At 35.8% G+C, this 23,972-nt stretch overlaps 2 protein-coding genes and 1 non-coding gene across 3 annotated transcripts; all 3 read right to left on the bottom strand.

Annotated features, from left to right (window-relative positions):
- Window positions 1–6,553: 6,553 nt before the first annotated feature.
- On the bottom strand, window positions 6,554–8,206 carry LOC113314234. Its single transcript, XM_026563014.1, has 3 exons — window positions 7,775–8,206; window positions 7,629–7,697; window positions 6,554–6,941 (listed from the first exon to the last, which is right to left on the bottom strand). Exons 1-3 carry the CDS (start codon window positions 8,027–8,029, stop codon window positions 6,891–6,893), a joined length of 375 nt encoding a protein of 124 aa, XP_026418799.1. The 5' UTR covers window positions 8,030–8,206; the 3' UTR covers window positions 6,554–6,890.
- A 566-nt stretch (window positions 8,207–8,772) lies between these two features.
- LOC113314233 (serine/threonine protein phosphatase 2A 57 kDa regulatory subunit B' beta isoform-like) lies at window positions 8,773–12,192 on the bottom strand. Its single transcript, XM_026563013.1, has 3 exons — window positions 11,983–12,192; window positions 10,516–11,738; window positions 8,773–9,508 (listed from the first exon to the last, which is right to left on the bottom strand). Exons 2-3 carry the CDS (start codon window positions 11,713–11,715, stop codon window positions 9,122–9,124), a joined length of 1,587 nt encoding a protein of 528 aa, XP_026418798.1. The 5' UTR covers window positions 11,716–11,738; window positions 11,983–12,192; the 3' UTR covers window positions 8,773–9,121.
- Window positions 12,193–22,430: 10,238 nt separating this feature from the next.
- Window positions 22,431–22,502, bottom strand: TRNAC-GCA. The gene has a single exon. It is a non-coding gene; the product is annotated as a tRNA-Cys (tRNA).
- Between the last annotated feature and the right edge of the window lie 1,470 nt (window positions 22,503–23,972).

Below are 23,972 nucleotides of genomic sequence, written 5' to 3'. Positions count from 1 at the left end.
TGATAAAAAGAATTTAGGGGGTAACACTGGGTGCAGATCCTCTGTAACTGAAAAGCTCTTCTCCTTCTGTCATATCCAATGACAGAGGGACAAGTGTCCGTATTAAAATTAACTTCAAATTAAATTTTAGTTAATTTCATAATAAGAAATAAGAAATATATATCCTTTCCAAAAAAAAAAATAATTACCGTAATTACCTCACTTATCGAAAGACCTTTGGTGATCGTCATCAGATACACGTATTCTCTATAGCTAAAAAAATTAGTTTTATGATTGACGCATATATGTGTATATATAATGTGATGATAACGAGGATTTAGATCGCTAACTAACATTTCATGGATTCTCTAAGTTCGGGGGAAAAACAATCAACTTAGAAATCCCATTTTAATCGCTTGGTGCAATCTCATTCATGATCATCTATATATCGAGAATTTTACCAGGAAGAAAAACTTTAGTCAAATAATAAAGGTAACAACAAAATTACATCAAAGTGAGTTTCCCTAATTACAATTTAATCTAATCTCCAAGTAACATCCAAGTGTCAAGGATATTATGTCGACATCTACATCTAAGGCACATGTCAAGGATATTGTGTCGACATCTACAGCTAAGAGATCCAAACCACAACAGGAAACCTAGCCGAGATATGGAAACAAGATTATGATGATATTATGGAAAATATTCTTGTTTCCCTTTCCATGTAATTATGTGTAAATGCATTCTTTCTATACCTTTGTATCCTACTATAATATAAATAGAGAGTCTTGCTTCTCTCCCATTCATCCAAGGGAGAACAACTAGATGTGTCTTTACCTTGATATGGTATCCAGATAGCCAGGGGTTTAAACTTTTGAGATCCATTGTTTTTCAAGTTTTTTTTTTCATTTATGTCAAATGGCTTCCTCCTTCAACTTCAATCATGTTCTAACTATCAAGTTGGATGATACCAATCATCTGCTATGGAAGTCACAAATAATGGCCTTTGTCCGAGGTCAGACTACACAGGTTTTCTCGATGGAACCCATTCTTGTCCTCCTGCAACAATTACAACAATGGTACAAGGTTCATAAGAAACCATTCAAAGTCCTAATCCAGCGTTCTTAACCTGGCAGCAAAAGGATCAACTGCTGTTCAGCGGTATCCTATCTTCTCTGTCACAAAATGTACACACTCAGATGCTTGGAGTTAAGACCTCTCAAGAGACGTGGGAACGACTGGAAAAGATATTTGCTTCAAAATCTCAGGCTCGTATGATGCAGCTCCAGATGCAGTTGGTGAACACCAAGAAGGGAACCTTGAATATCCTTGAATATCTAATAAAAATGAATTTTTTCGCTGATAGTCTAGCTGCTATTGAACAACCTATTTCTGATTCACAACTTGTCTTGTATGTTCTCAATGGACTTGGTCCCGAATATGGTCCATTCGTTACTGCTATGACTACTCGATCTGAACCGGTCTTGTTTGCTGATTTACAAGGCTACTTACTAAGCCATGAGATTCGTTTGTCAGATTAACATATATCTGAGTTAGCATCTCTTGCTGCTAAAAACACTCAAAGACAACCACCTGTAGTTGCTGATATCCAGCCACAGAACCGGAACCAGAATTTTACAAACAATCGTGGAGGTCATCACAAGGGTCGTGGACGCGGACGCGGACGTGCTGGAAACTATGGTGGTTATCGTCCTTCAACTTCCTCTGCAGTTGTATGTCAGATATGCAATCGATATGGTCATACTGCTGCACAGTGCTACAACCGATACGGTGAAGGTTACCGCAATGACCAGGCTACAGCCAACATAACTAATCATGCTCCTTCTCCTGCCTATAACTATGTGGATCTGTCGTGGTACCCTGACTCTGGCGCGACCCATCATGTAACTCATGATTTAAGAAACATCCAGAACCGATCCGAATACAATGGCAATGATGTTGTCACTGTTGGGAATGGAACAGGTTTGCAAATTACTCACATTGGATCTTCCTATTTCGATACGTCATCATGTTCTTTCAATCTCAATAATATGCTTCATGTTCCTATGTTAAAGAAAAATGTATTATCGGTTCGACAATTTACTCGAGATAACGATGCTTACTTTGAGTTTCATCCTGATGTTTTCTATATAAAGGATCGTACATCGGGGAAAGTTCTACTAGCAGGCAAGAGTAAAGATGGTTTATATCACCTTCCTACATCAGTATCATCTAGTCAATCAAGGAAGGTATTCATAGGAGTTGGAGAGAGAACAACACAAGAAGTTTGGCATCACCGGCTGGGGCATTCGACCTACAAAATAGTTCAAGAAGTTTTAAATAAGAATAAGTTACCTGTGAGTAACAGTAGGAAATCAGAGTTTTGTGAAGCTTGTCTGTTAGGTAAAAGTCATCGACAAACATTAAGAATGACTCAATCCATCTCTCAAGCTCCTCTTGATTTAATTTTTACAGATGTTTGGGGACCTTCACCTACTATCTCAATGTATGGTTCTAAGTATTACGTTATATTTATGGATGATTATTCTAAGTATTCTTTGATTTACTCGATTACTTTCAAATCAGATGTTTTTCGAATTTTTGAGCAGTTCAAAGAAAATGGTAGAAAACATGTTTTCGTGCACCATTAAGGTTGTTCAGTCTGATTGGGGAGGAGAATTTCAGAAACTAGAAAAATATTTTGCTCGGTTTGGGATTGAGCACAGGGTATCGTGTCCTCACACACACGAACAAAACGGTGTTGTTGAGAGAAAGCATCGACATGTTGTTGATACTGGACTTACATTAATGGCGCATGTTAAAGTACCAACTCAGTTTTGGGATCATGCATTTGAAGCTGCGGTATACTTAATTAATCGGTTACCCACTCCTACATTACAGAACTCATCACCATTTCAGGTCTTATTTGGTAAAATTCCAGATTACAAATTTCTTAAAGTTTTTGGATGCGCGTGCTACCCTTATATCCGTCCTTATAACAAGCATAAAATGGATTATCGGTCGATAAAGTGTGTCTTCTTGGGCAATATCTCTCGTCATCATGGATACAAATGCTATGAACCCACACAGAGGCGCTTGTTTATTGCTCGACATGTTACTTTTGATGAGTCTTGTTTTCCATTTGCAGGTCAAGTAATTAATTCTATTCCACCCGCGACAAATGAAGTTGTACAACTTCCAACTTTTATGGTACCATCAGAAGTTCAAGGACCCAGTAACCACACACCAAGTTTATCCCCAACCCCGTCCACATGTACTCCACCTATAAATCAAGCTTCACCTGTCCAGGTTACTTCTCAACAACATGTACAACAACCTGCACTTATGGAACCTGAAAGTACACATGTGCCGGTAATGAGCCAGTTGTTGTCGTACCACCTTCACTACCTACTTTTACCAGTACATCTCAAGGTATGCATACTCGTTCAAAATCTGGAATTTCGAAAAAGAAAGTATTTGCAGCAAGTCGTTATCCTCTTGTTCTCAACAGTAATTTAGTGCACCAAGATAATGAAATTGTACCGACATGTGCTTCTCAAGCTCTCAAGACTCCAAAATGGCGGAATCCTATGATAGATGAAGTTAATGCTCATATTCAACATGGGACTTGGTATCTAGTTCCTCAGCTTCCGTCAATGAATGTTCTTGGAAATAAATGGGTATTTACTATAAAATACCACGTGGATAGAACGGTTGCTCGTTATAAAGCTAGATTAGTCGCAAAGGGATTTAACCAACAATATGGGTTGATAATACGACAACTTTCAGTCCCGTAGTGAAGTTTACTACATTGCGTACAATTATTGCTCTTGCTGTATCTCAAAATTAGGTAATTCGACAACTAGACGTTAATAATGCATTCCTAAATGGAATCCTGGAGGAGGAGGTTTATATGAATCATCCACCGGGTTTTGTTGATTCTTCTCACCCTACTCATGTCTGTAGACTAAGGAAATCTATTTATGGGCTAAAACAGTCTCCGCGCGCATGGTATAGTTATTTAAGCCAGTATCTATTAACACTTGGTTTTCGAGGATCCAAAACTGATCCATCATTGTTCTTATTTCAAAAAGGTAAGGTGGTTGTTTATCTTCTCGTGTATGTAGATGATATATTAGTGACGGGCAACGATTTATTTGTTGTATCTCAAATGATTGCATCTATCGGAGGTGAATTTGCAATCAAAGATTTGGGTATTTTTCATTATTTTTTGGGTCTTGAAGCTACATCAAATGCAAAGGGGTTGGTTCTTTCGCAATAAAAATACACTGTTGACCTTCTTACTCGAACAAAAATGCAAGATACGAAGCCCATTTCTTCTCCAGTTGAAGCTAGTACTCGTCTTACTCAGCATTGTGGAGAACCATTTCAAGATGTTTTTTTTTATCGCAGCACGGTGGGAGCGCTACAATATTTAACACTAACGCGACCAGATATTGCGTTTGTTGTTAACAAAGCATGCCAATTTATGCACAATCCAACCACATAACATTGGAGTTTGGTCAAATGGATTTTGCGATATCTAAAGCATACAGTCTTTTATGGGCTACAGTTTTATCATAATTCTCCTCCAATGCTCTTTGTATTTACGGATGCAGATTGGGGAGGTTCTTTAGACGATCGTAAGTCTACAGGTGGTTATGCGATATACTATGGTAATAATCTTATATCTTGGAGTTCAAAGAAGCAACCAACGGTTTCGAGATGGAGTACTGAAGCTGAATATCGAGCGATTGCAAATGCATCAGCAGAGGTTGTTTGGCTTCGCTCATTGTTTCGTGAACTGAGCATTCCTTTAGCTTCTCCTCCCACTCTTTGGTGTGATAATATTGGTGCTACATATTTAACAGCCAACCCGGTGTTCCATACTCGCAATCGACATGTGGAAATTGATTTTCACTTTGTTCGTGACATGGTCTCAAAGAAGGAGCTTATTGTGAGAATAATTTCTTCTCAAGATAATATTGCAGATGTCCTAATCAAAGGTCTATCAACTCCACAGTTTGTCTTGTTACGAGAAAGGCTCAATCTTGTTGACAAGGATATTCACTTGAGGGGGCGTGTCAAGGATATTATGTCGACATCTACAGGTAAGGCACAAGTCAAGGATATTTTGTCGACATCTACAGCTAAGAGATCCAAACCACAACAGGAAACCTAGCCGAGATATGGAAACAAGATTATGCTGATATTATGGAAAATATTCTTGTTTTCCTTTCCATGTAATTATGTGTAAATGCATTATTTTTATACCTTTGTATCCTACTGTAATATAAATAGAGAGTCTTGCTTCTCTCCCATTCATCCAAGGGAGAACAACTAGTTGTGTCTTTACCTTGATACCAAGATCCTAACTGATAGTCTCAGGCGCTTTGTTCCAAATCAGTGGCAAGATTTTCAAATATCATACTAGTTTCTTTGGATTTTTTTTCTTCCAAGGACCAAGAATCGAGCCGTGAAGCATTGCGTCTGTGAATATGAAGATCCTATTTTGGAAAGAATATAGTTATTTTTTAGTTTATCTTTTATTTTGAATTTAAATATATTTAACTTAAACTTAATTTTAAAATTAACACGTGTTCCTTTGTGATTGGCGGGGATAGAGGGATAGGAGCAATTTGGTCACAGAGGATCTGCATCCGTAACACTAAGTTAGTTGTTATTACACGGTTGGTGATAATCTATGATTAACGAGTAGACAAATAACTCATTGACAGTTTAGTAACGAAAGACTCCTCGATCATCTCTCTCTATTGCTTATAACCCATCTTTATTTGCTTTGATTATTTATTTTGATTAAAAATCTAAAACAAAACCCCTTTTATGACACTTTGACAACTAAAACTCACTGCTCTTCGCGAGAACGATCCTTGCTTCCATTATATTACCAGTTAATTGTGTGGAAATAAATGATTTAATTTAGTTGCACTTACGACAGCATCACTTGTGGGTGAAGTTGATTCACTGAACCACAGAGTATTTGTTGGTCATGTCCCAAGGAAACTGAAAGCCGTGAATTGGGCATGTAACAGTAGACCACTAAACCAGGTTTGCCTATTCACATAGCTCATAGATTTTAGTTTTTAGCTCATTCCCACTGGGATTGGCCTAAACAGAAGTTAACAAATCATAAGATTATAAGATTATAACAGTAACTTTTCAATGGTTAAAAGGGAGAGGACTTTACGTAAAGATTCTTTTTCAGAGTCATCAGGGAAATCAGCTTTTCTACACTAGGTTGAGAAGAAAACAAAATGAAGATATTGGCATATCCTTCACCATTTCAAATCTAGGACTCGCATTTCTCCTTCCTAGCAGGATTACCAGTCCGGAGACCCAATATGATAGGCATTATTTTAGCTGTGAAGTTAGTAACTGGGCGTCTGTACCTATACAGCACCCAGCACATCAGCGAAGTGACCTCTGAAAATAATGCCAGTTACAGTTCTCCTGACTCCTATCCCTCTACCGAATACCAAGTGGTTATCACGGTAAAGAGAACTTGACCAAGTTATGAGCAACACAAGGATACCCTCCAGACTCGTATTCACGATTGATCTTCTTTAAAATATGATTTTCATGTGGAGTAGCAGAACATCTATAACTTAAGCAAACAATTGCAACAGTCAACCAGAGAAGACAGTATTTCACATGTAAGAGAGTAGAAGACGTTCATTATTAGGAAAAAAAAACTTCATAGAAAAGTTGTGCAGAACGTCGAATTACGCAACAGAACATACAGATTTCAAGGCCGTCATGGATGTATAAAGTTTTAGGGCCAAAAATCAACACCACAACACAAGGAGATCTTCTCGATAAGTATTACTCTGCTTATATGAACAAGTTATTGATGAGGCTCCGGCTTTTTGACAGAAGAAAGACATAAGGTCCTAACGATCTTGAAATGATGCATTCATAAGGTTGAGAGCTGAATCCATAAACTGCAACAAGAACAAAAGCTTACAGGTCACATAAATAGAGAACTGGTCAAAAATTGCGACAAAGAAGATTGAAGATGCTATTGAGCTTGGAAGGTTACTTCACATTATATTGAAAAAATAATGGTAAAAACTGCATAGTTAAATAACCCTACTAGCAAAGGTTGTATAAGTTGAAACCAGAATTTTAAATGCGGAGGGCACTAGTATTTTGTCGACAGAAATCAGAAAGATTGACAAGTTTAACAGCAAACAGCTTGTCTCCAACAACGATTATAACCTCTACTGGTATGTTATTACCAAGAGCACAAGAAACCACTTTTTCTTTCACCGGTTAGCAACGGATTACCATTAACTAGTCCACAAGAAGCAAGTAAGATCTGTCATTCACTAAATCTACTCATGCAATCACCATAGGGGGAAAACCCGCATTTTCATTCCCAATCAGGACTAATGATTAATAAAAACATCCCCTAAAAAACAATAACACTATCATGATTATCATTTCAATTGACCAGAAAAAAATAGATTTAGCTACTTTAAACAACTTCACTATTCCGAAACAAACCATGTTAATGTACCCCAGGCGTTCTCAACATACATTCAAATTTAAACATGCAATTCAGTTCATCCATAGCATAAGAACTGAAGTAGTAGTGAAAAATAGAGAAAGACAAAGAATATACATACCCTGCCGAGGTTTTTAAGTTCTTTATCCACAGGTTCCATAAACTTCATGTTAATATCAATAGGCCAAACCTGTTAACATCGAAAGGCCATGAGAATTTCTACAATGAATATATAAAAATTCTAAAGAGAGAAAGTTAGAGATATACCTTGAGACCAAGTAATCTGATCGGAGTAATCTGACCAGGAACAAGACAATCAGGACCAGCAGCTTCAACTGTAGCTTCACTTGCAAAACCTTTCCCAATAGGATCAGGATGCTTCATGACAGCAAGAGCATAATTAGAATTAGGGTTTTGTTGAATACGAAGAAGTGGGGAGTGATGGATTTTAGGAATTGGTTTTCCACCATTTGGGTTTGCTCTCCATGGTACATCTTTCTGTAGTGCTCCCTTCTTTGACATCTCTTAACTCTATCTACTCTCTCTATATCTCAAAATTTATAATCTTGTTCACAAATCTTAATTTCTACTTTAATACTCCGTAGTATATAAAAAGGTAGGAGGAAAGAGAGGGGGGGATTTTAGAGGCTGAGAAAGTTTGAATTTCCTAATCCCTAACCGGATTTTGTGTTCGTTGAGCTTGACGGATACTGTCAAGTCAAATCCCCACCTCACTAATATTGAGTTTTCCGTTTGGTTCCGAGTAGTCTACAAACTACAGCATCTAAGAGGGATAGGTCAGTTGGGAGAGCTTCAGACTGAAAATCTGAAGGTCGAGTGTTCGATCCACGCTCACCGCATTTTTTATATATATATATTTTAATACAACGGCACCTTCACCTCAGGTGCTATAAATCTGAGCAACGAGAACATTACTTTGACTCTTTTCTTTTTCTCGTTGCTTGGAATTTTATTTTCTTGTTGATCTAAACACTACTGGCAAGGAGTCCAAGTACAAAAAGTTCTTCATTGATTGATAGGATTTATTGGGAGACATCCGCTTACATTTTTATGTATAAATCCAATTCTAGCTACATTATACATGTATACATTCCTAAGCATGAAAGATTAGGAATAAGTAAATACTTTAATAGCTAAAGAGATAAGAGAAATAATAAAATGGGTAAATTAGCCCCTGAAAACCATAGAAAATGGGCGTGAATGTTTCGGTTGTTCGAAGGAAAAAAAAAAAAAGAGGCACAGAATAAACAAATTAACGCTTTTTTCTTTAGCAGGAAAAAATAATCTTCACAAGCAAACATAATTATCCACATGATTTTCTGATTTTCAGATAATTCTAGATTACATCTTTGATTTCCCCTGTCTCTGTCTCTCTCGGGATCTATCTTTTCATCTGCCTTTCGAGTTTCTCGTCTTCCATGATGTGGACGGGCAGATAAAAAGAAGGAAACAAAAGAACTACCATCAAAAAGCAGAGTAAGACTCGGCAATGATTCGGTCATGGAGATGCAAAATAGGCCTCCTCATCATCCTACATTACTCGGATGGCTGAACCTACCCGACCAACTAATTAAACCATAGCCATGATTTTAATCAGTTAACCATATCAACATCGACATCACCATCACTCTCATCATCATTAACACAATCATCAACGTCATCATCATCCTCTACCTCCTCTACCTCGATTCCTGCCATCTCTTCCAGTCTCTTCCATGTTAATTCACGTTGCTCTTCTAATCCTACTGCTTGATCTTCTTTGTCTTGGTACTGCCTCTGACACTCTTCAAACAGCTCCGAGTCCATCTCCAGGAACATCTTCCTGACATTTCCACTCAACCCATGGACAGCTTGGTTCCAGTGCCCCTGTATGTTTCTCTCCAGTGCTTCAAAGATAATTGGCAGCACCGCTCTTCGATTCTGTGCAATCAATCCCACAATATGGTCGTTGTTCCAAAGAAAAAGTGCACGTTCTGCAACCTACACCAGGATAGCTTCAGATTAGCTACTGGTTGACAGAAAATATGAAAAAGGTAATGTTCAGATAGAAGTCTGTAATTTCTTCATTTCCTTATTTCCTTAAGAAACTACAACTTCCTCTATGCCCCCTTCATAATGTTTCAGGAATTTATTGAAAGCTGTAGAAGTACTGTCAGTTATATTTGCTAAGTTTAACGAAATGAATAATTTTAGAGACGATATGATATGTACGAGGCAATTTATTCATTATATGCAGCAGAAGCTAGATAGAACCAAGGAATATATGAAAACGGAATTACTGTGCAGTGGTTATTAACAGAAAACTCATTGGTATCTCTGAAGGGTGATGAGGAAAAACCTAAGATAGTTTAAGTTTTGAAAAGGTCACGTAATCCTAAGCATATCTAAAGGTTTTGGGCACCAACCATATACGTCCTAGTCAACCATGTGTGCACAAGATTAGCTTCAATAACTGGAATGTATATAGCGGGTTCAATTATATAAGCACTATTCCCTAGAGTATCTAAATTTAGTGGCCTCTGTGGCTGCCTCTTCCTTGCAACCGAGCTGGATTGAGACCATTTTCTACTTTTCAAGATACAGAAGCCAAAATGATGAAAATGTAAATCCCTCAGACAAAAAGAAGAACAACCATAGATCATGTCTGATTCAAGTTCATACTTAATAAAATCCTATATTAGAAAACTTGAAGGCAACCAGGCACACAAGACTAGAAAACGGGATCATTCACAACTGCGGAAGCACATAAATCTAAAAACTACTGCCGCATTATAACAGCGAGGTAGCACAATTTCAAAAACGAGAGCTCATCCATTGGCTAATTTACTGACAGGAAATGTAATCTACGGAAATAGACCTGAAAGTTACTGGTTAGATGACAACGCATATTGACTATAGAGTACCGTGAACGCTAAATACCCAAGGTATGGTGCATAAAAGTACATGATACCGTACGAGCAGTACGACAGCATAAGTTGGTATCAAACCTGGAAATGCGAACTATTGAGGCAGCGACCAATTTGTCTGAATAGAGGACCTGTGCAGCGTTGAAACTCTGAATATTGTGTTGCTTCCAGCACTTCCTCTAGTTCCCCTAGAAAAAGAACCTCTTTCTGACAATTCGTCAGTGGCCAATACTTCAATAATCCTCTAATAACAGTATCCGCCAGCTTGTAATCCTTTTCGACAAACTGGGTAATGCAATATGTCAACTGCTGATGATACATAGAGATAGACTTTGGCTTGTGAAGAGGAATAAGAGCCCTGACAAGGAACAGCTTATGTTCCTCCTTCATGGGCAATGCGAATCCATTTATTATGCTCCCTAAAATCTCCAGCAACTCACTAATTCCACTGTGTCTTTCGGTTTCAAATATAAACCGATAAAATATATTATTAATTGCTTTCCTTATAAAGGGACGATGAACCATGAACTTCCCATAAATACGATGGAGAATTGTCTTTAAATACTCCCTTTCACGGGGATCTTCTGATTCAAACAGATCAAGGATTTTCAGAACAAATGAATGATCAATATAGCGCTTAGCAATCTTAGTGTCAGTATCTGATGATACAATATACCTAAGAAGCAGCTCATACACAAGCTGCAAATGAGTCCATGAAGGTTCGAGATAAGGTTCCTCTTCTTCTGGATCAATATTTTCGGAACCTGTATTCTCATGAGAAGCAGGTGGTAGGCAGCGAAATATGTTTACCGAAACCATCTTTACCAATTCTTCTTGGCACGCTTCATTAATCTTCCCAGAACCAGATTGAATAAATTCCACAAGCTCAATAAGTGTTTGACGCTTGGTTTCCTTTTCCCGGATCATTTTCAATGTATCCGAAAAATCAAATTGAAGGCAACATATGTTTAGCTTACGAATAAACAAAGTCTGACGATCTGCTGAAGGAACATCTTTAAAATATGGAAGAAATTCAACAACTCCTGATGATCCTGGGATGGCAGCAGCAATTGCGGCAGGCGTTGGTGCTGGGCCTCCTGCTCCAGCACCAACACCACCACCTTGTTGCTGAGCATTGGCAACAGAAGAAGCAACCGTAGTTCTAGAAGCATGATTTACGGTAACATTGGATCCAGAACTCCGATGACCCGCATAAGCAGCCTCATTGGCATCTGATTTGGGAACTTTCCGATGCCCACGTTTTATAAATTTGTTTAACATTTCCCTTCCAAATTAACTCTAACCTGAAAAATTAAATCCAAAAATTCATTCTATATCCAAATTTCAACCTAATCAATCAAATTGCTACAAACAAAAACCCTAAAAAGATAACAATATCACAAATAAATCAATAAAATTTAACACAAGGAAAAAAAGAGAAAATTTTCCAACCCAAATAACATCAAGTTGTAAGCTTTCTAAATTCTATAAGATCTGGCTCAAATTCTGTGTAGAGAATTGACGAACAGGGGAAAAAGGGATGGATACCTTTTTGGAATGAAATCGTGGAGAAATCCGAAGGAAATGAATAAGAATCACCGAAACCATCTGCAAGTGATCTTCTGGAATGCATCCAGATTAGATCAAAAGTAGTGGATTTCTGATGATCGGTTCATTGTCATTCATTCGTTGAATTGAAAGAAGAAATAATCGGTTTTAGTTTTCGCAAGAGAAAAATAAAAAAATATTAACGAGAAAACCTAAAAACAGACAAAATCAAAAGATAAAACTTAACTTATTTTTTATTGTTATTTTATTTCAGGAAAAAAAATCTAACAGAAAATTGAATATTAACTATTCACTGTTTGTTTTTGTTGTTCTTTTTTAACTAACGGAACAGTGTTGATAGATAATGTCCTCCTCATTAACTTCTATTTTTATCGTCGTTGAGTTTCAACCATCGGATTAATTAATAAATATTAAATATAGTTTCCGCTTTTGACATCTTTTGGGACTTGCCCTGTTTAGAAAATGTACAAATCAGTCTTAGTATTATGACCCGATTCATAAAAGCATCCTACTGTTACAAACTAATAACAAAATGATCATGCTTTCGTTAAAAAGGTAGTTAAATGGTGACTCACAGTTAAATATGTTAATAAAATTACATATATGTCCTTCGTATTATCCTTACACAATTTTAACTTTTGCCATTATAATTTTTTTTGACGATGGTACTATTTATAGGTGGTGGTCAGGCCACCTAATGCTTGGGCGACATAGGCAGCCGCCTAAGGCCCCCGAATTGAAGGGCCCCCAAAAAAGAAAAATCTTTCTATATGTGCTACTGTGTATCACCGGCCGGAGCAAAAAGGAAAAAAAAACCCTGATTTTGGATACCTAATAAAGACAAAAAAAGGATATGAAATAACAAAATCAGAAGCCCCCTTAACCAAATTTTTTTTAATGACAAATCTGCCCTTTTAGGAGTGTTAATACAAATGATTAATTAAAATAATTTTGATTAGTGATTAGTTTTAAGATTATTTAGTTAGATTTTTTTGGAGAAGGGGAAAATGAGAAAAAAACTTGTATTTGATTCAATGGATGAGGAAGGTACACTTCTATCTTATGTTTAATCTCACTTTTGTAGCTTAAAATCATAAAAAATTTGTTGTTTTTTCACTAAGGTTCGGCGAGTCTGGAATATGTTCGGCTTAATATATCAGCCGAACCCACCTGGATATTGACAACTAATGAACAATTCGGAAAGCTGAAAGTGTTATTATTATGAGCCGAACCAACTAGTTCGGCTTGTTTAAAAATGTCATAATGAGCGAACCTGATCCTGTGTGATACGGAAGAAATATTATGTTAGGTTCGGCTTATATTGAGAAAATCGTAAGCGCCGAACCTTTTGGTAGTACATGGTTCGGCTATTTACATAAGTATTATATAAGCCGAACCTGATCATTTATATTCCTGATAATTATTGGGGTAAGAATTATGTATTGGTTCGGCACATAATATGAATATCGCAATAGCCGAACCTCGTAAAAGTGCTAGGTTCGGCACATATTATGATTATCGAATACGCCGAACCCCTATGCATCTCTATTTGTGACTAGGTTCGGCTTGAAATTTCATGATATTTCATGTCGAACTGTTCATATACACTTACAGGAAGCTTTTGTGAAGAACAATTCGGTTAACAACGCAACTCAATTTTGAGTCGAACCCAACACTGTAACCGTCATTTAATCGATGAAAAACAGCAAATAGCAGATTGGGTTTGTAAAACTTACTTTCTTATCCTCATTTCCGGAGTTGGAGATGCAGTTGGTTCAATTTCTGGTTCAATTTCAGTTTCTACACCTTCATCTTCAATTGGTTCTTCTTCTTCAATTGATGGATTAGAAGACGATTTGGTTTGCCTAGTCCCAGCTTTTCTTGGTACGAGTCATTATGTAATTGAGTTTAATCGACGATCAAATTTTTACGAATAGACTATTAATCACGGTGATGAAATTATTTTTTTCCCGAGAGGGGAAGAGTTCGGCTAGAGGAGGAAGAAGAAGAGATGTTAAGGGAAACTGATTTTGATTTTCTAGAAAACTGATTTTAGATTTTTGTATTAAGGGCATATAGGTAATTGAACTACCCATAGGTTACCCCTTATAAGGTCACCCAAAATGGGACTATTGCTTTGTATGCCTAGAAAGATTTTGGTATGCCCAAAATCAGGGTTCAAAAAGAACTGCTACGGACCTAATGTTTAGGTGATAGACTGTATTATAGAAGCCCAATAAAAACCCTTATCTTTCGCCCCATTTAGTGTCCAACTTGACTATATCCCAGTACTTTGACACAAACTGATTTAGTCTTGATCTGCCTCTCTTGACATTCTATTTGGTAAGTTCGTCAATTAGTACTATTTTTCAATATTTTTTTTTTGATGCTAATTTATGTATCAAATCTACATGACATCGTTGATATGTGTATTTATTTTTTAAAATTAATAGTAGACATTAGTAATTTTAGTCGATTGCTAGTCGAAGGAGGAGAAGGCAGGGACGGAAACAGAAATATTTTTCAGGGGAGGCAAATGAGGCAAAACATAAATTCAAGGGGGCTAATTAATAATTTTTTTCTAAATAATAAAAGTTCCAAAGGATTTATAATGAATTAACGGGAAACAGGGGAGCCGGGGGCCACCCCTGAACTACACTAAGCTCCGTCACTGGGAGAAGGAATGGTGCACAACTGCAAATTATGATGTGAATGTATGTAAATTTTGTTTGGACTGAACCAGAAATGAAAGTGGAAATGAAAGTGTGTATCCAGCAAGATCAAAGTTGGTCTATAAGCTATAACTATTAACTAGCACAAAGCTATAATTAGTTAAACATATTACCAATAACAAGAATGTATTTAGGACATAGTGCGATCATCACAAGAAAAATTGAATGACTCCGCAATGTTATTTATCGAGTTTGACATGGTGAACAATATTGATTACGATGTTATAATTGATGAGTTTGCTTCGAGGAGGCGAGAAATGTCAATTTTTAGTAGATTAGCTAGTAGTTGCTTTTATGTAGTTGTTTTTATTTGCAAATTTTACTGTATTACGTTTATGTTATCATTTTATTTTAAGCGATCCGAATTTTCTTTTAGGCCCCTATTTTTGGCTTTTGCCTGGGGTCCCCTAAATAATTTGGTACGGCCCTGATGGTGGTGGTTCCACTTACATATCGTTACACCACATTCAGGATCGTAAAACCATATTCAGGTTCGTTACACCGCATTCAGGATCGTTACACCTCATTCACCCAAAGGATTCACCGTTTCCCCTCCGGGGTTTAGCAGGTATTCTTAAGCTTCTGCCACCACCACCACCGCCTCATCACCACCACTTCAACCAATTAGTTAACTAGGAAGGATATTTTGAGGGAGTGTATGTTTGGAAAAGATAACACCGTTTTATTCAAAAGTGTTATATCGGATGGAAAAAGACTATTTTGTAAACGAATTACAAAAGTATGATCATTCTGTAATTGGCCTTTTTTTCGGTATAGTATCTCACTTTGTCCCGATTTATAAAGGGATACCAGTACTATTACGGGTCGATACCATTTCATACCAATACTATTAGGATTGTCTACTTTGTTTTCTTTTTTGGGCCTACCGACCGGAGGGCCCGAAAGGAGGAATCTCTTTTATGGTCACTTTTTCCAGTAAAATGAGACTTAGCGTAAATGTGTAATTTGATAAAAAGATTGGAAATGGCTTGATAGAAGCCTTTAGGACCTGAAAAACCCGAAATGCCTCTCCCTTTTAGTCTAATTATTATAACTCCTTATATATCCTATTTTTTCAGGGTATGATTGACAAGCAAACTAGAATATAACATATCTAAAATTCGGTGCCTTGAAATTTTACAAATTTTATCTCGTTGGAAATTTTTTAAAGAGATTTACACAATAAGTACAAACAACAATATCAAATTTACAGTGTGTTTGTTTTTTGCTGACTCGGCGTCTGAATCTGACTCGGATCGAGTCAGATGTCAGACCGTTTGTTTTTTATTTTGAGTCAGATCTGACTCGCAATCTTACTCAGACCTAAACCCTGATTCGAACCATTTGAGTCAGAGAATAAAATGCCCTGACTCATGGGACAAAGCCACTGACTCAAATACTTTTGAATCAGATGAGTCAGATGTGACTCAAAAAATAAACATATTGAGTCAGATCCAGACAAGTTATATTCAAACGACTCGGGTGAGTAAGGAAAAAACAAAAAAGGTGTTAGAGATTTTACGAAAAATTCAAAGGTGTCTATCCTTTTATGCACAATTTTCGAAAATTGAATGCATAGTCATTATGCAAACCACCTCAAAGGATGCATAACACATTATGCATCTATATTTTGGTTTATGCATCAATTAATTTTCCGTTGCAACTAATAAAACGACATGTTAGAGCATAGATCGGTTGAACCCACCAAGCGTTGGTATGTCAAGTTTGGTTGTCATATTTTTGTGAACCAAAACTCATTTAAAGAGTCGATTGATTATATATGCTAGAGTCAACTTCGTATAGGTTAGCTTGAAAGTATTAGGATATGAGACGTTACAAGTATTACGTGAAGACTCGAAGACTGTGAAGAAGTAAGGAGCTACAATGACGACATCATCCTTCCACTTGAGGTTAGTAATATTTGACTTGAATTGTTTCATTCCCTAACGTATCTTTCAAGTCGTGCATATTGAAAACATAACTGCGAAGCTATGAATGGTTATACTCTAGTTAGACGTAGTATTAAGGAATACAATACTAAGTATAACGCTTATCTTTTGACCTTCGTATATAAGACATCGACGTAATCGTTTGAATGTTATTGTGATTATGTTTGGGTATGAGGTGAAGATTTCATCCTAGGAAACAATGTTTTACATTCGTTTAAAGGAAGTAAATTCATGAACTTGTTTTGTGAATCGAAAGGGAAATCGCTAGGCTTATTGGTATTGTTATTCATCGCAAATCTTTTGAATTACCAATATGTATGTTTAGTATAACCGCTCATGACTTATTTATGTTCTTGGTAAAACTATTCACAAGGCCTGACTTTTTTATCGGTATGACTTTTATTAGTCAAACCGATCTTAAGTAATCACCTGAGATGGTATGATCGATTTGTTGTAATTGGTATGACCAACTCTAGACATTGGGGGACCGATCCTAGTAAGAGGTGCAACCGACCACAAAAGGGGAATCGATCCTTGTAAGAGGTGCAACAAATTTCTAGTTATTGGGAACCGATTCTATGAACATGTGCAACACGTTTTTAGTTATTGGGGACTGATCCTATGGACATGTGCACCAAATACAATTTAGATACCATATATATGTGGGAACCGATCCTAGTACCTAATCAACCAAGTTTTGGTAACTAGAGTGACTGATTCTAGTACCCACATGGAGGTAGAACCGAAACTTGTTTTGGTAGAACCGTTAAACCCAAATTTGGTGATTTGATAGGATAATCAATCACGTAGTTCTTGGAAGTCAGATGAACCAATTCTAAAACTTGTTTGGAAGTGTGGAAAATCGGTTCCAAGATTGTAAGTATGAAAAAGGACTTACAAAGTAAAGATGTCGACATACTTTGAACATGTGCAGTAACGCTTATCTTTTATTGTTCAAAGATATTCCTTAATAGCTAAAGGAGAATCCCGGATCGAAAATAAATTGGGAATCTTTTAATTAAGGTTTTTAATTTTATATTTGGAAGATAAAAATTAGTAATGTGCATTTACTAATTGGATATTTTCTAGTGAGATTTCGGTCAATATTTGGACAAAGCATTTCCTGGAATTATGGAAACCGAATTTGGAAATATATTGCATATCTTGAGAATATTTTCGGTTTTGGAAATTCCTTGGTGTCCAAACTTCGTTGGTCTATAAATATTGAAGTTTGCATTTTGAGCGAACTAATCCTCAGAGCCAGCAAAACTACCTAGTTGTGTTGTTACTGGTGGAGCCGCCTATTCGGAGAGGAAAGTAACCTAATTAAGCGAAATCTCTTACGGCCGCTCGGTTTAAAGACTTCTTTGGATTGAGAAGCTATATTAGTACCGTTGGTGGAAAACTAGATAATTGCAGTTTATTATTAGTTTTCGATTGATTTGATTGACTAACGGTTGTTGAACTTTGATTGCACCTAGTTTGTTTATTCTTGAGAATCTTCTCTTCTGATACAAGATTCACTCAAACTAGATCGAAGTTTCGACGGGGATCTTTAGACTGTTTGTAGTTCTAAAGACGTCTCGTGATAATCCATTGTTAACAGACTCTGTTATATGTGTGATTGATCACAAGAGATTCAAGTTGATTGTGTGCAGGTGTTTATTGAAGATCTAGAAGATTTGAAGACGAAAAAGATTTATGATTTGGGTTCATAATCTTTGGTGTGCACAATACTTGTTTCGGGAAAAGAGGATCCAACTATAATCGGTTGATCTTTGTGATAGATTGGATTGATTAGTTGAGTAGATCGGCATCAATACAATTCTTTGTGATTCAAAGTATTGATTGCAAAATATTGACCTTACTTTGGTAGTTGTTATTGGATAGATATAAGGACCTGACAAAGGAGTTTATTGGGATAAACGGAAGAGCCTTTTGTCGAACTCATATCACTTGATTGAAAAGAGTTGTTACCGAACAGATTTGTTGTTCCTTTACTGTTTGGAATACGAACCAAAGGAATTGTTCCAAGTACGTCACTTATTGCAAGTTGGAGGCGCGGGGATACAGACGGAACTAAGTGAACTATAGGTTTAGTTGCTTGGTCTCAACTATACGAAGTTGGTTTAGATTTTGTATAGCGGCTTAATCCTGAGAGTAGTCAATTCTGGACAAGGTCCCGGGGTTTTTATGCATTTGCGGTTTCCTTGTTAACAAAATCTTGATGTGTCATTTACTTTTCCGCAATTATAATTGTTGTTATTATAATTTAAAGTAAATTACACAAACGTTAATTCCTATTTACTTGATAGCAATCCTATTGTGTTTGGTTAAGTCTGAACCCTTTATCAAGTAAACATACTTTGTTGTTGTATTGTATCGATCTTGTATCCATAGTCAATCACACAAGTTATCTTGTTGCCGTATTGTCTCGATCTCGTATCCATAGACGATCACACGAAATGTGAGCCGATTAGTTGTATTGTCTCGACTCAGTCCATAGACAATCACTTTCTGAGAAAGGACTTTTAGGTGGAAATTTTTTAGATTAAGGTATATTTGGGCACCCTCGTCTTTTCACGACATACTCCCTCTGTTTCAGGAAAAGTGATACTTTCGCTTTAGGCACAATTTTCGAAAATTGAAGTGGTGTTTCGTTTTTCTTCGGTTGGTCCTACCCACCGTGGCAGCGGTGTTCTAGTATATTCTTTTTAGGGACTCTCTTTGATTGACTGCAGTTTTCTTACCTGCAGCTAATACAATCACAGTGAGATGAAACAAAAAAATATCAATGTAAAAACAAAATATTTCATTGTTAACAAGTTGAACCCAAAAATTTCTTTATGACCCAGAGCATGTTCGTAATGGGAAAGGAAAATCAACTAGTATAACCTAAAATATATCCCATCATCATCCAAAACGTGCATTTCTGCTCCAAATTGTCTATTCACAGAAATTATAAAACTTAATTGGAAGGGTATCAAAACTCATATAATATAATATGAACTGAAAATAGTGTTGTCTCATATGGTTTCTTATGGTACCTTCCTGGTGAATTAGTATCCATCATTAACAGCCTTGTGAAACTATATTATGTGAATTCATTCAGAAAAACAGGCACGCGACACCTAAATACAAATTTTTTCTTGTTGCATAAATTAAGAGGTATAACTAGAGTTTTGCCAGTGACGGGAAATTTGTATTGTGGCCCAAATTTTGGTAAGCGACTCAATATGGGCCACGTGACTCAAAGTGTTGCTTCTCACCCAAAATCTCTCATTAAGAGGTAAAATACTAAAATTTTCTTTTATTGAAACCCAAAATCTACCAACGGGGATCAGCGTTTGATTTGTGATCTAAACGGAAAATGGGTCATTTGTCCAAATATTTTTAAATCACAGTTCAAATGGACGAGTAAAAAATAGTTTGGGTGAAATGGCCAAAAAAAAAAAAAATAGTAAGGATGAAATTTTTTTAAAAAATAGTAAGGATGAAACTGGATACATCCTGTGTAAATTAAAAATAAGAAAAAATATTTGAAAATGGGCACGATGAAACTGGTTACATTCTGCCTATTTTTATATTTTTGTCCATTTAAACAGTATCAAAATCTAACTGTCTATTTCACCCAAAAATTGTTGATTTTAATCTTTTTAACCAATTTTGTGTGATTTAAAGCCTGCACTGTAACCCAGAATCTGCTTTGTAGTTCACTATTTACATAGTACTGCAATGTATCCCACCAAAAATCAAATCGTGTCATGCGATGCAATGTAACCTATAATCAATCATTACGACCTAAATCAGGGACGGGCCTAGCAAGGGGCTAACCCGGGCTATAGCCCGTCCCTATATTTGGCAAACAAAAAATTAGTTATGTAAATTTTTTGAAAATTAGTGGTTAGTCCTCTCATGGTTATACCTAGCTAATGTATTTTCTTTGTCCAAATAGGTTTAGCCCTTGTTATTAAAGAACTAAAACTAATACTCCCTCCGTCCTAAATTATTAGTCCGCTTTGACTAAGTCATGATATTAATGAGACCGGAGAACTGTAAAAAAATTATCCCTATTAAATGTTATGTTATTACCAAAATTAAAAGGAGTATACGAATTATGGAGTGTGTAAGATAAATAAATACTTGGTAATTTTATTATTTATAGAAATGTTTAAATAGAAGATAAAAATAAAAATATGTGTGGATTGATTTAGTAGATTTGTTTCCTATTGGGGAAAATATCATTTAAGATTTTAGATTGATTATATTACAAACAATTTTATAATTAATAAAAGTTGAAGGGTAAATATGAAAGTTTGACTAAAAGATATGACTATAAACAGAAGCTGGACAGTATTTTAGGACAGACGAAAATAGAATAGAGGACATAAATTTCAGGACAGAGGGAGTATCTTCTTTAAAACATAACTTTTTTCTTTTAATCATATTTATTTTTCCATTTTTTTCCCTAAACCATATTTTTCTTATCCCATTGAGTTTGTCATATAGATTCTATTTATTTTTATCTTTCATTAGTCATCTATTTAGTATTTTATTGGCACATCTCAATTATCATTGGATTTGTTCCAAAAAAAAAATTGCGGCCTCCAACCGCATTGTCAACTGATGATGTTCCAGTCCTATCCATGCAAGATTTCTGGATCCGTCCCTGACCTAAATATTGTCACATGTTTTAATTAAGTATGTTGTAAAATTTGTTTGATGATCTAAATCCCTCCTCGTGATCTAAACTTAACCATGTGGATCAGCTATGTCTCGTATGTCAAACGAGGACTTTAGGATCAAGCCCATTTTTTTCCTACTTTTAATTTCAATATAGCTCATAATACATTTTCCAAATATGCTTTGTATACAATGTTTTCGTGGTCATTAGGTACAATCCAAATGGACGTGAAACCCATTTATAATAAGGTTTTACCCATTTTTTATCCTCATTTTTTCAAATTCTCATCCCAACCACACAAACCAGATTTTATAAGACCCTTATTATATTGGGTAAACAAAATTCATTCTATTATTTTACGTAGTTAACCTAAACTTTCACCACTCCACAAAATTGATGAGGATGGAAATTAATTACCGAACCTTTTTAATCAGGTTTGAAGATTGAATCGCGAAACATACTTCTCGTACGTAATACCATAATGGAATAATCGAAGAAAAACAATCCAATAATATGAAATTATTAAATTTAGAGGTAACTGAGTATAATAAAACTAATTGAAAATACCTATGAAAATTCCATGTCCTCTTGCCGTCTCAATTTTAGTTCATTTGGGTTGTTTTCATCGCATCAATATGAATATGCGGTTAATCATAGTCATCGTTCTTTTTGTATTGAGTACGAAACCATTACTATGATTAGATCATGTCTATAAACAATACCAGATGTAGTAGTACTTTATGGTTATACACAAGGTGTTTCGGGGTTGTGGCACAACTTACAGAGGTTAGAAGTGGAGATTTGAGAGAGAGCGGGGGACAAGGAAGACGGTAGTGATCAAGTTGAGTTTTGTTTACTTAACTTAGAAGGAGTTGAATAAAAATAGATTTTGTGATTCGGATAGGATTTAGAAAAAGTGAGGATGGGAAATAGGTAATAAATGAAATATTAAATATTGACATTGATAAAATGTATAACTCCTATAACTTAAGTTTAGTTCATTTAACCTAATCTAATTATCATTAACCATCTAATTAACCTACTAAAAATGATTTTGTAAAAAGGGCCCAACCGGGTTCAAACCGGTGACCTCTTGATCTGCAGTCAAATACTCTACCACTGAGCCATGGACCCATTAGTGATATTGGGTGTGGAAATCATGTCTAAATTGGACATTTGGACTTAACTTTCAGAACCTTTCAGAGTGATTTTTTTGAGGAAACGATCATGTCTTGAAAATCTATAGACAATCTCTAGAAACGATTATCTATATTTTAGGTGTAACGAGAATGATAAGGACATGATAGCTGCCAACAGTGCAGTGTGAACTAGCGGTGGTGTATGCAGTTTTAAGTAATATTGGAATGAAAAGACATTTCTTCCTTGTGTCTCCTTCAAATGATTCAATTCGATACATCCGGGAACAGACTTGTTCATATTAAAATACTCAGACAGTGATTTTTCTGGGGACAAAGAGTTTCAGCAGCAACAACAACAAAATATAAATAAACATTGAAATATCCTCATTATTGAAACCTCTCTCATTGACATGAATGGCGAAATTCTTTGTTATTATTATAATTTCTTTACTATCACACCAAATCTTTTCTTTATGAAATGATTAATAGTACTCAATCACCATGTACACCTATTCCAAACAATCAACAACAAAAAAAACCTCAGAAATACTTTTGACAACATCACCAGCTATATCGGTCAATAAAAGAGTTAGCTATACATTTTCAGCATAAAAGACTTGAACTAACCGAAACTATGATGATGACAATGATTTTGTTTCTTGAGCTCAGTTGATGGGTGACACCAGACACACCCAAATCCATATGATTCCAGTTCGTGCCACCTCTATCATGAGGTGTTTTGAAATGTCTATTATTGAAATATTCATCTAGTGCAACATATTTCTCTTTGACGATTTTTTATATATATTTATGGTACGAGAAATCTTCTCTACATCCGTCTGTCAAGACTAAATAGAAGCACCTTGAATCTTCGTAAAGACTGAGATTTACCTGTCAAAACAAACAGTTCAATAGTCAACACTGGTGAATGAACAAAGACAACATTATATGATTGGGGTCTTTTATTTTACTCTAATCATCATTCGAACTCCTGATTTCAAGCATATTCCTGAAAAGTTTATGCATATAATTAATGTAAATGAATTTGGTAATCTCACAAAATATAATAGAACGCTGTGAAGATTGAAAGTTTTATACTCCCTCATTTCCATTTTAGATGAGGGTTTAGGGAGAAAAAAATTGTTCCAAAATACACGAGGGTTTCATCTTTTTCTCATAAAACTTCCAACAACACCCTTATATTTTGTCTTGGAATTATGCGTTCATTTTAAATATAGTAATAACAATTAATGTTTGGATACTTTTGTCTAAGTTATAAATAGAAAAAAAAGTTATACCTCTCTTTATTTCTTAAACTGTGTGAAATACTCTAGATCCTTATCTAAAATGGAACGGAGGGGTATAAGTTTAAGTAGTAGTGGATGGCAACTCAGCTTACCATCAAATGATACATGTCTAAACCCATTTATACGTTTTTATTTGAATGATACTTGAACACATTCTC

The sequence above is a fragment of the Papaver somniferum genome, chromosome 9, assembly GCF_003573695.1.
Source record: "Papaver somniferum cultivar HN1 chromosome 9, ASM357369v1, whole genome shotgun sequence".
Taxonomy (NCBI): domain Eukaryota; kingdom Viridiplantae; phylum Streptophyta; class Magnoliopsida; order Ranunculales; family Papaveraceae; genus Papaver; species Papaver somniferum.
Note: the sequence above shows the minus strand (reverse complement) of the source record. Positions and strands in the feature narration are given on the sequence as shown.

Excerpts from the sequence above, each read along its gene's own strand:
- LOC113314234 (XM_026563014.1), bottom strand. The coding sequence starts at position 8,029 with ATGTCAAAGAAGGGAGCACTACAGAAAGATGTACCATGGAGAGCAAAC. Across the intron at positions 7,698-7,774 it reads TCAGATTACTTGGTCTCAAG|GTTTGGCCTATTGATATTAA; the intron begins GTATATCTCTAA and ends CGATGTTAACAG. Across the intron at positions 6,942-7,628 it reads AACTTAAAAACCTCGGCAGG|TTTATGGATTCAGCTCTCAA; the intron begins GTATGTATATTC and ends TTCTTGTTGCAG.
- LOC113314233 (XM_026563013.1), bottom strand. The coding sequence starts at position 11,715 with ATGTTAAACAAATTTATAAAACGTGGGCATCGGAAAGTTCCCAAATCA. Across the intron at positions 9,509-10,515 it reads TCAATAGTTCGCATTTCCAG|GTTGCAGAACGTGCACTTTT; the intron begins GTTTGATACCAA and ends ATCCTGGTGTAG.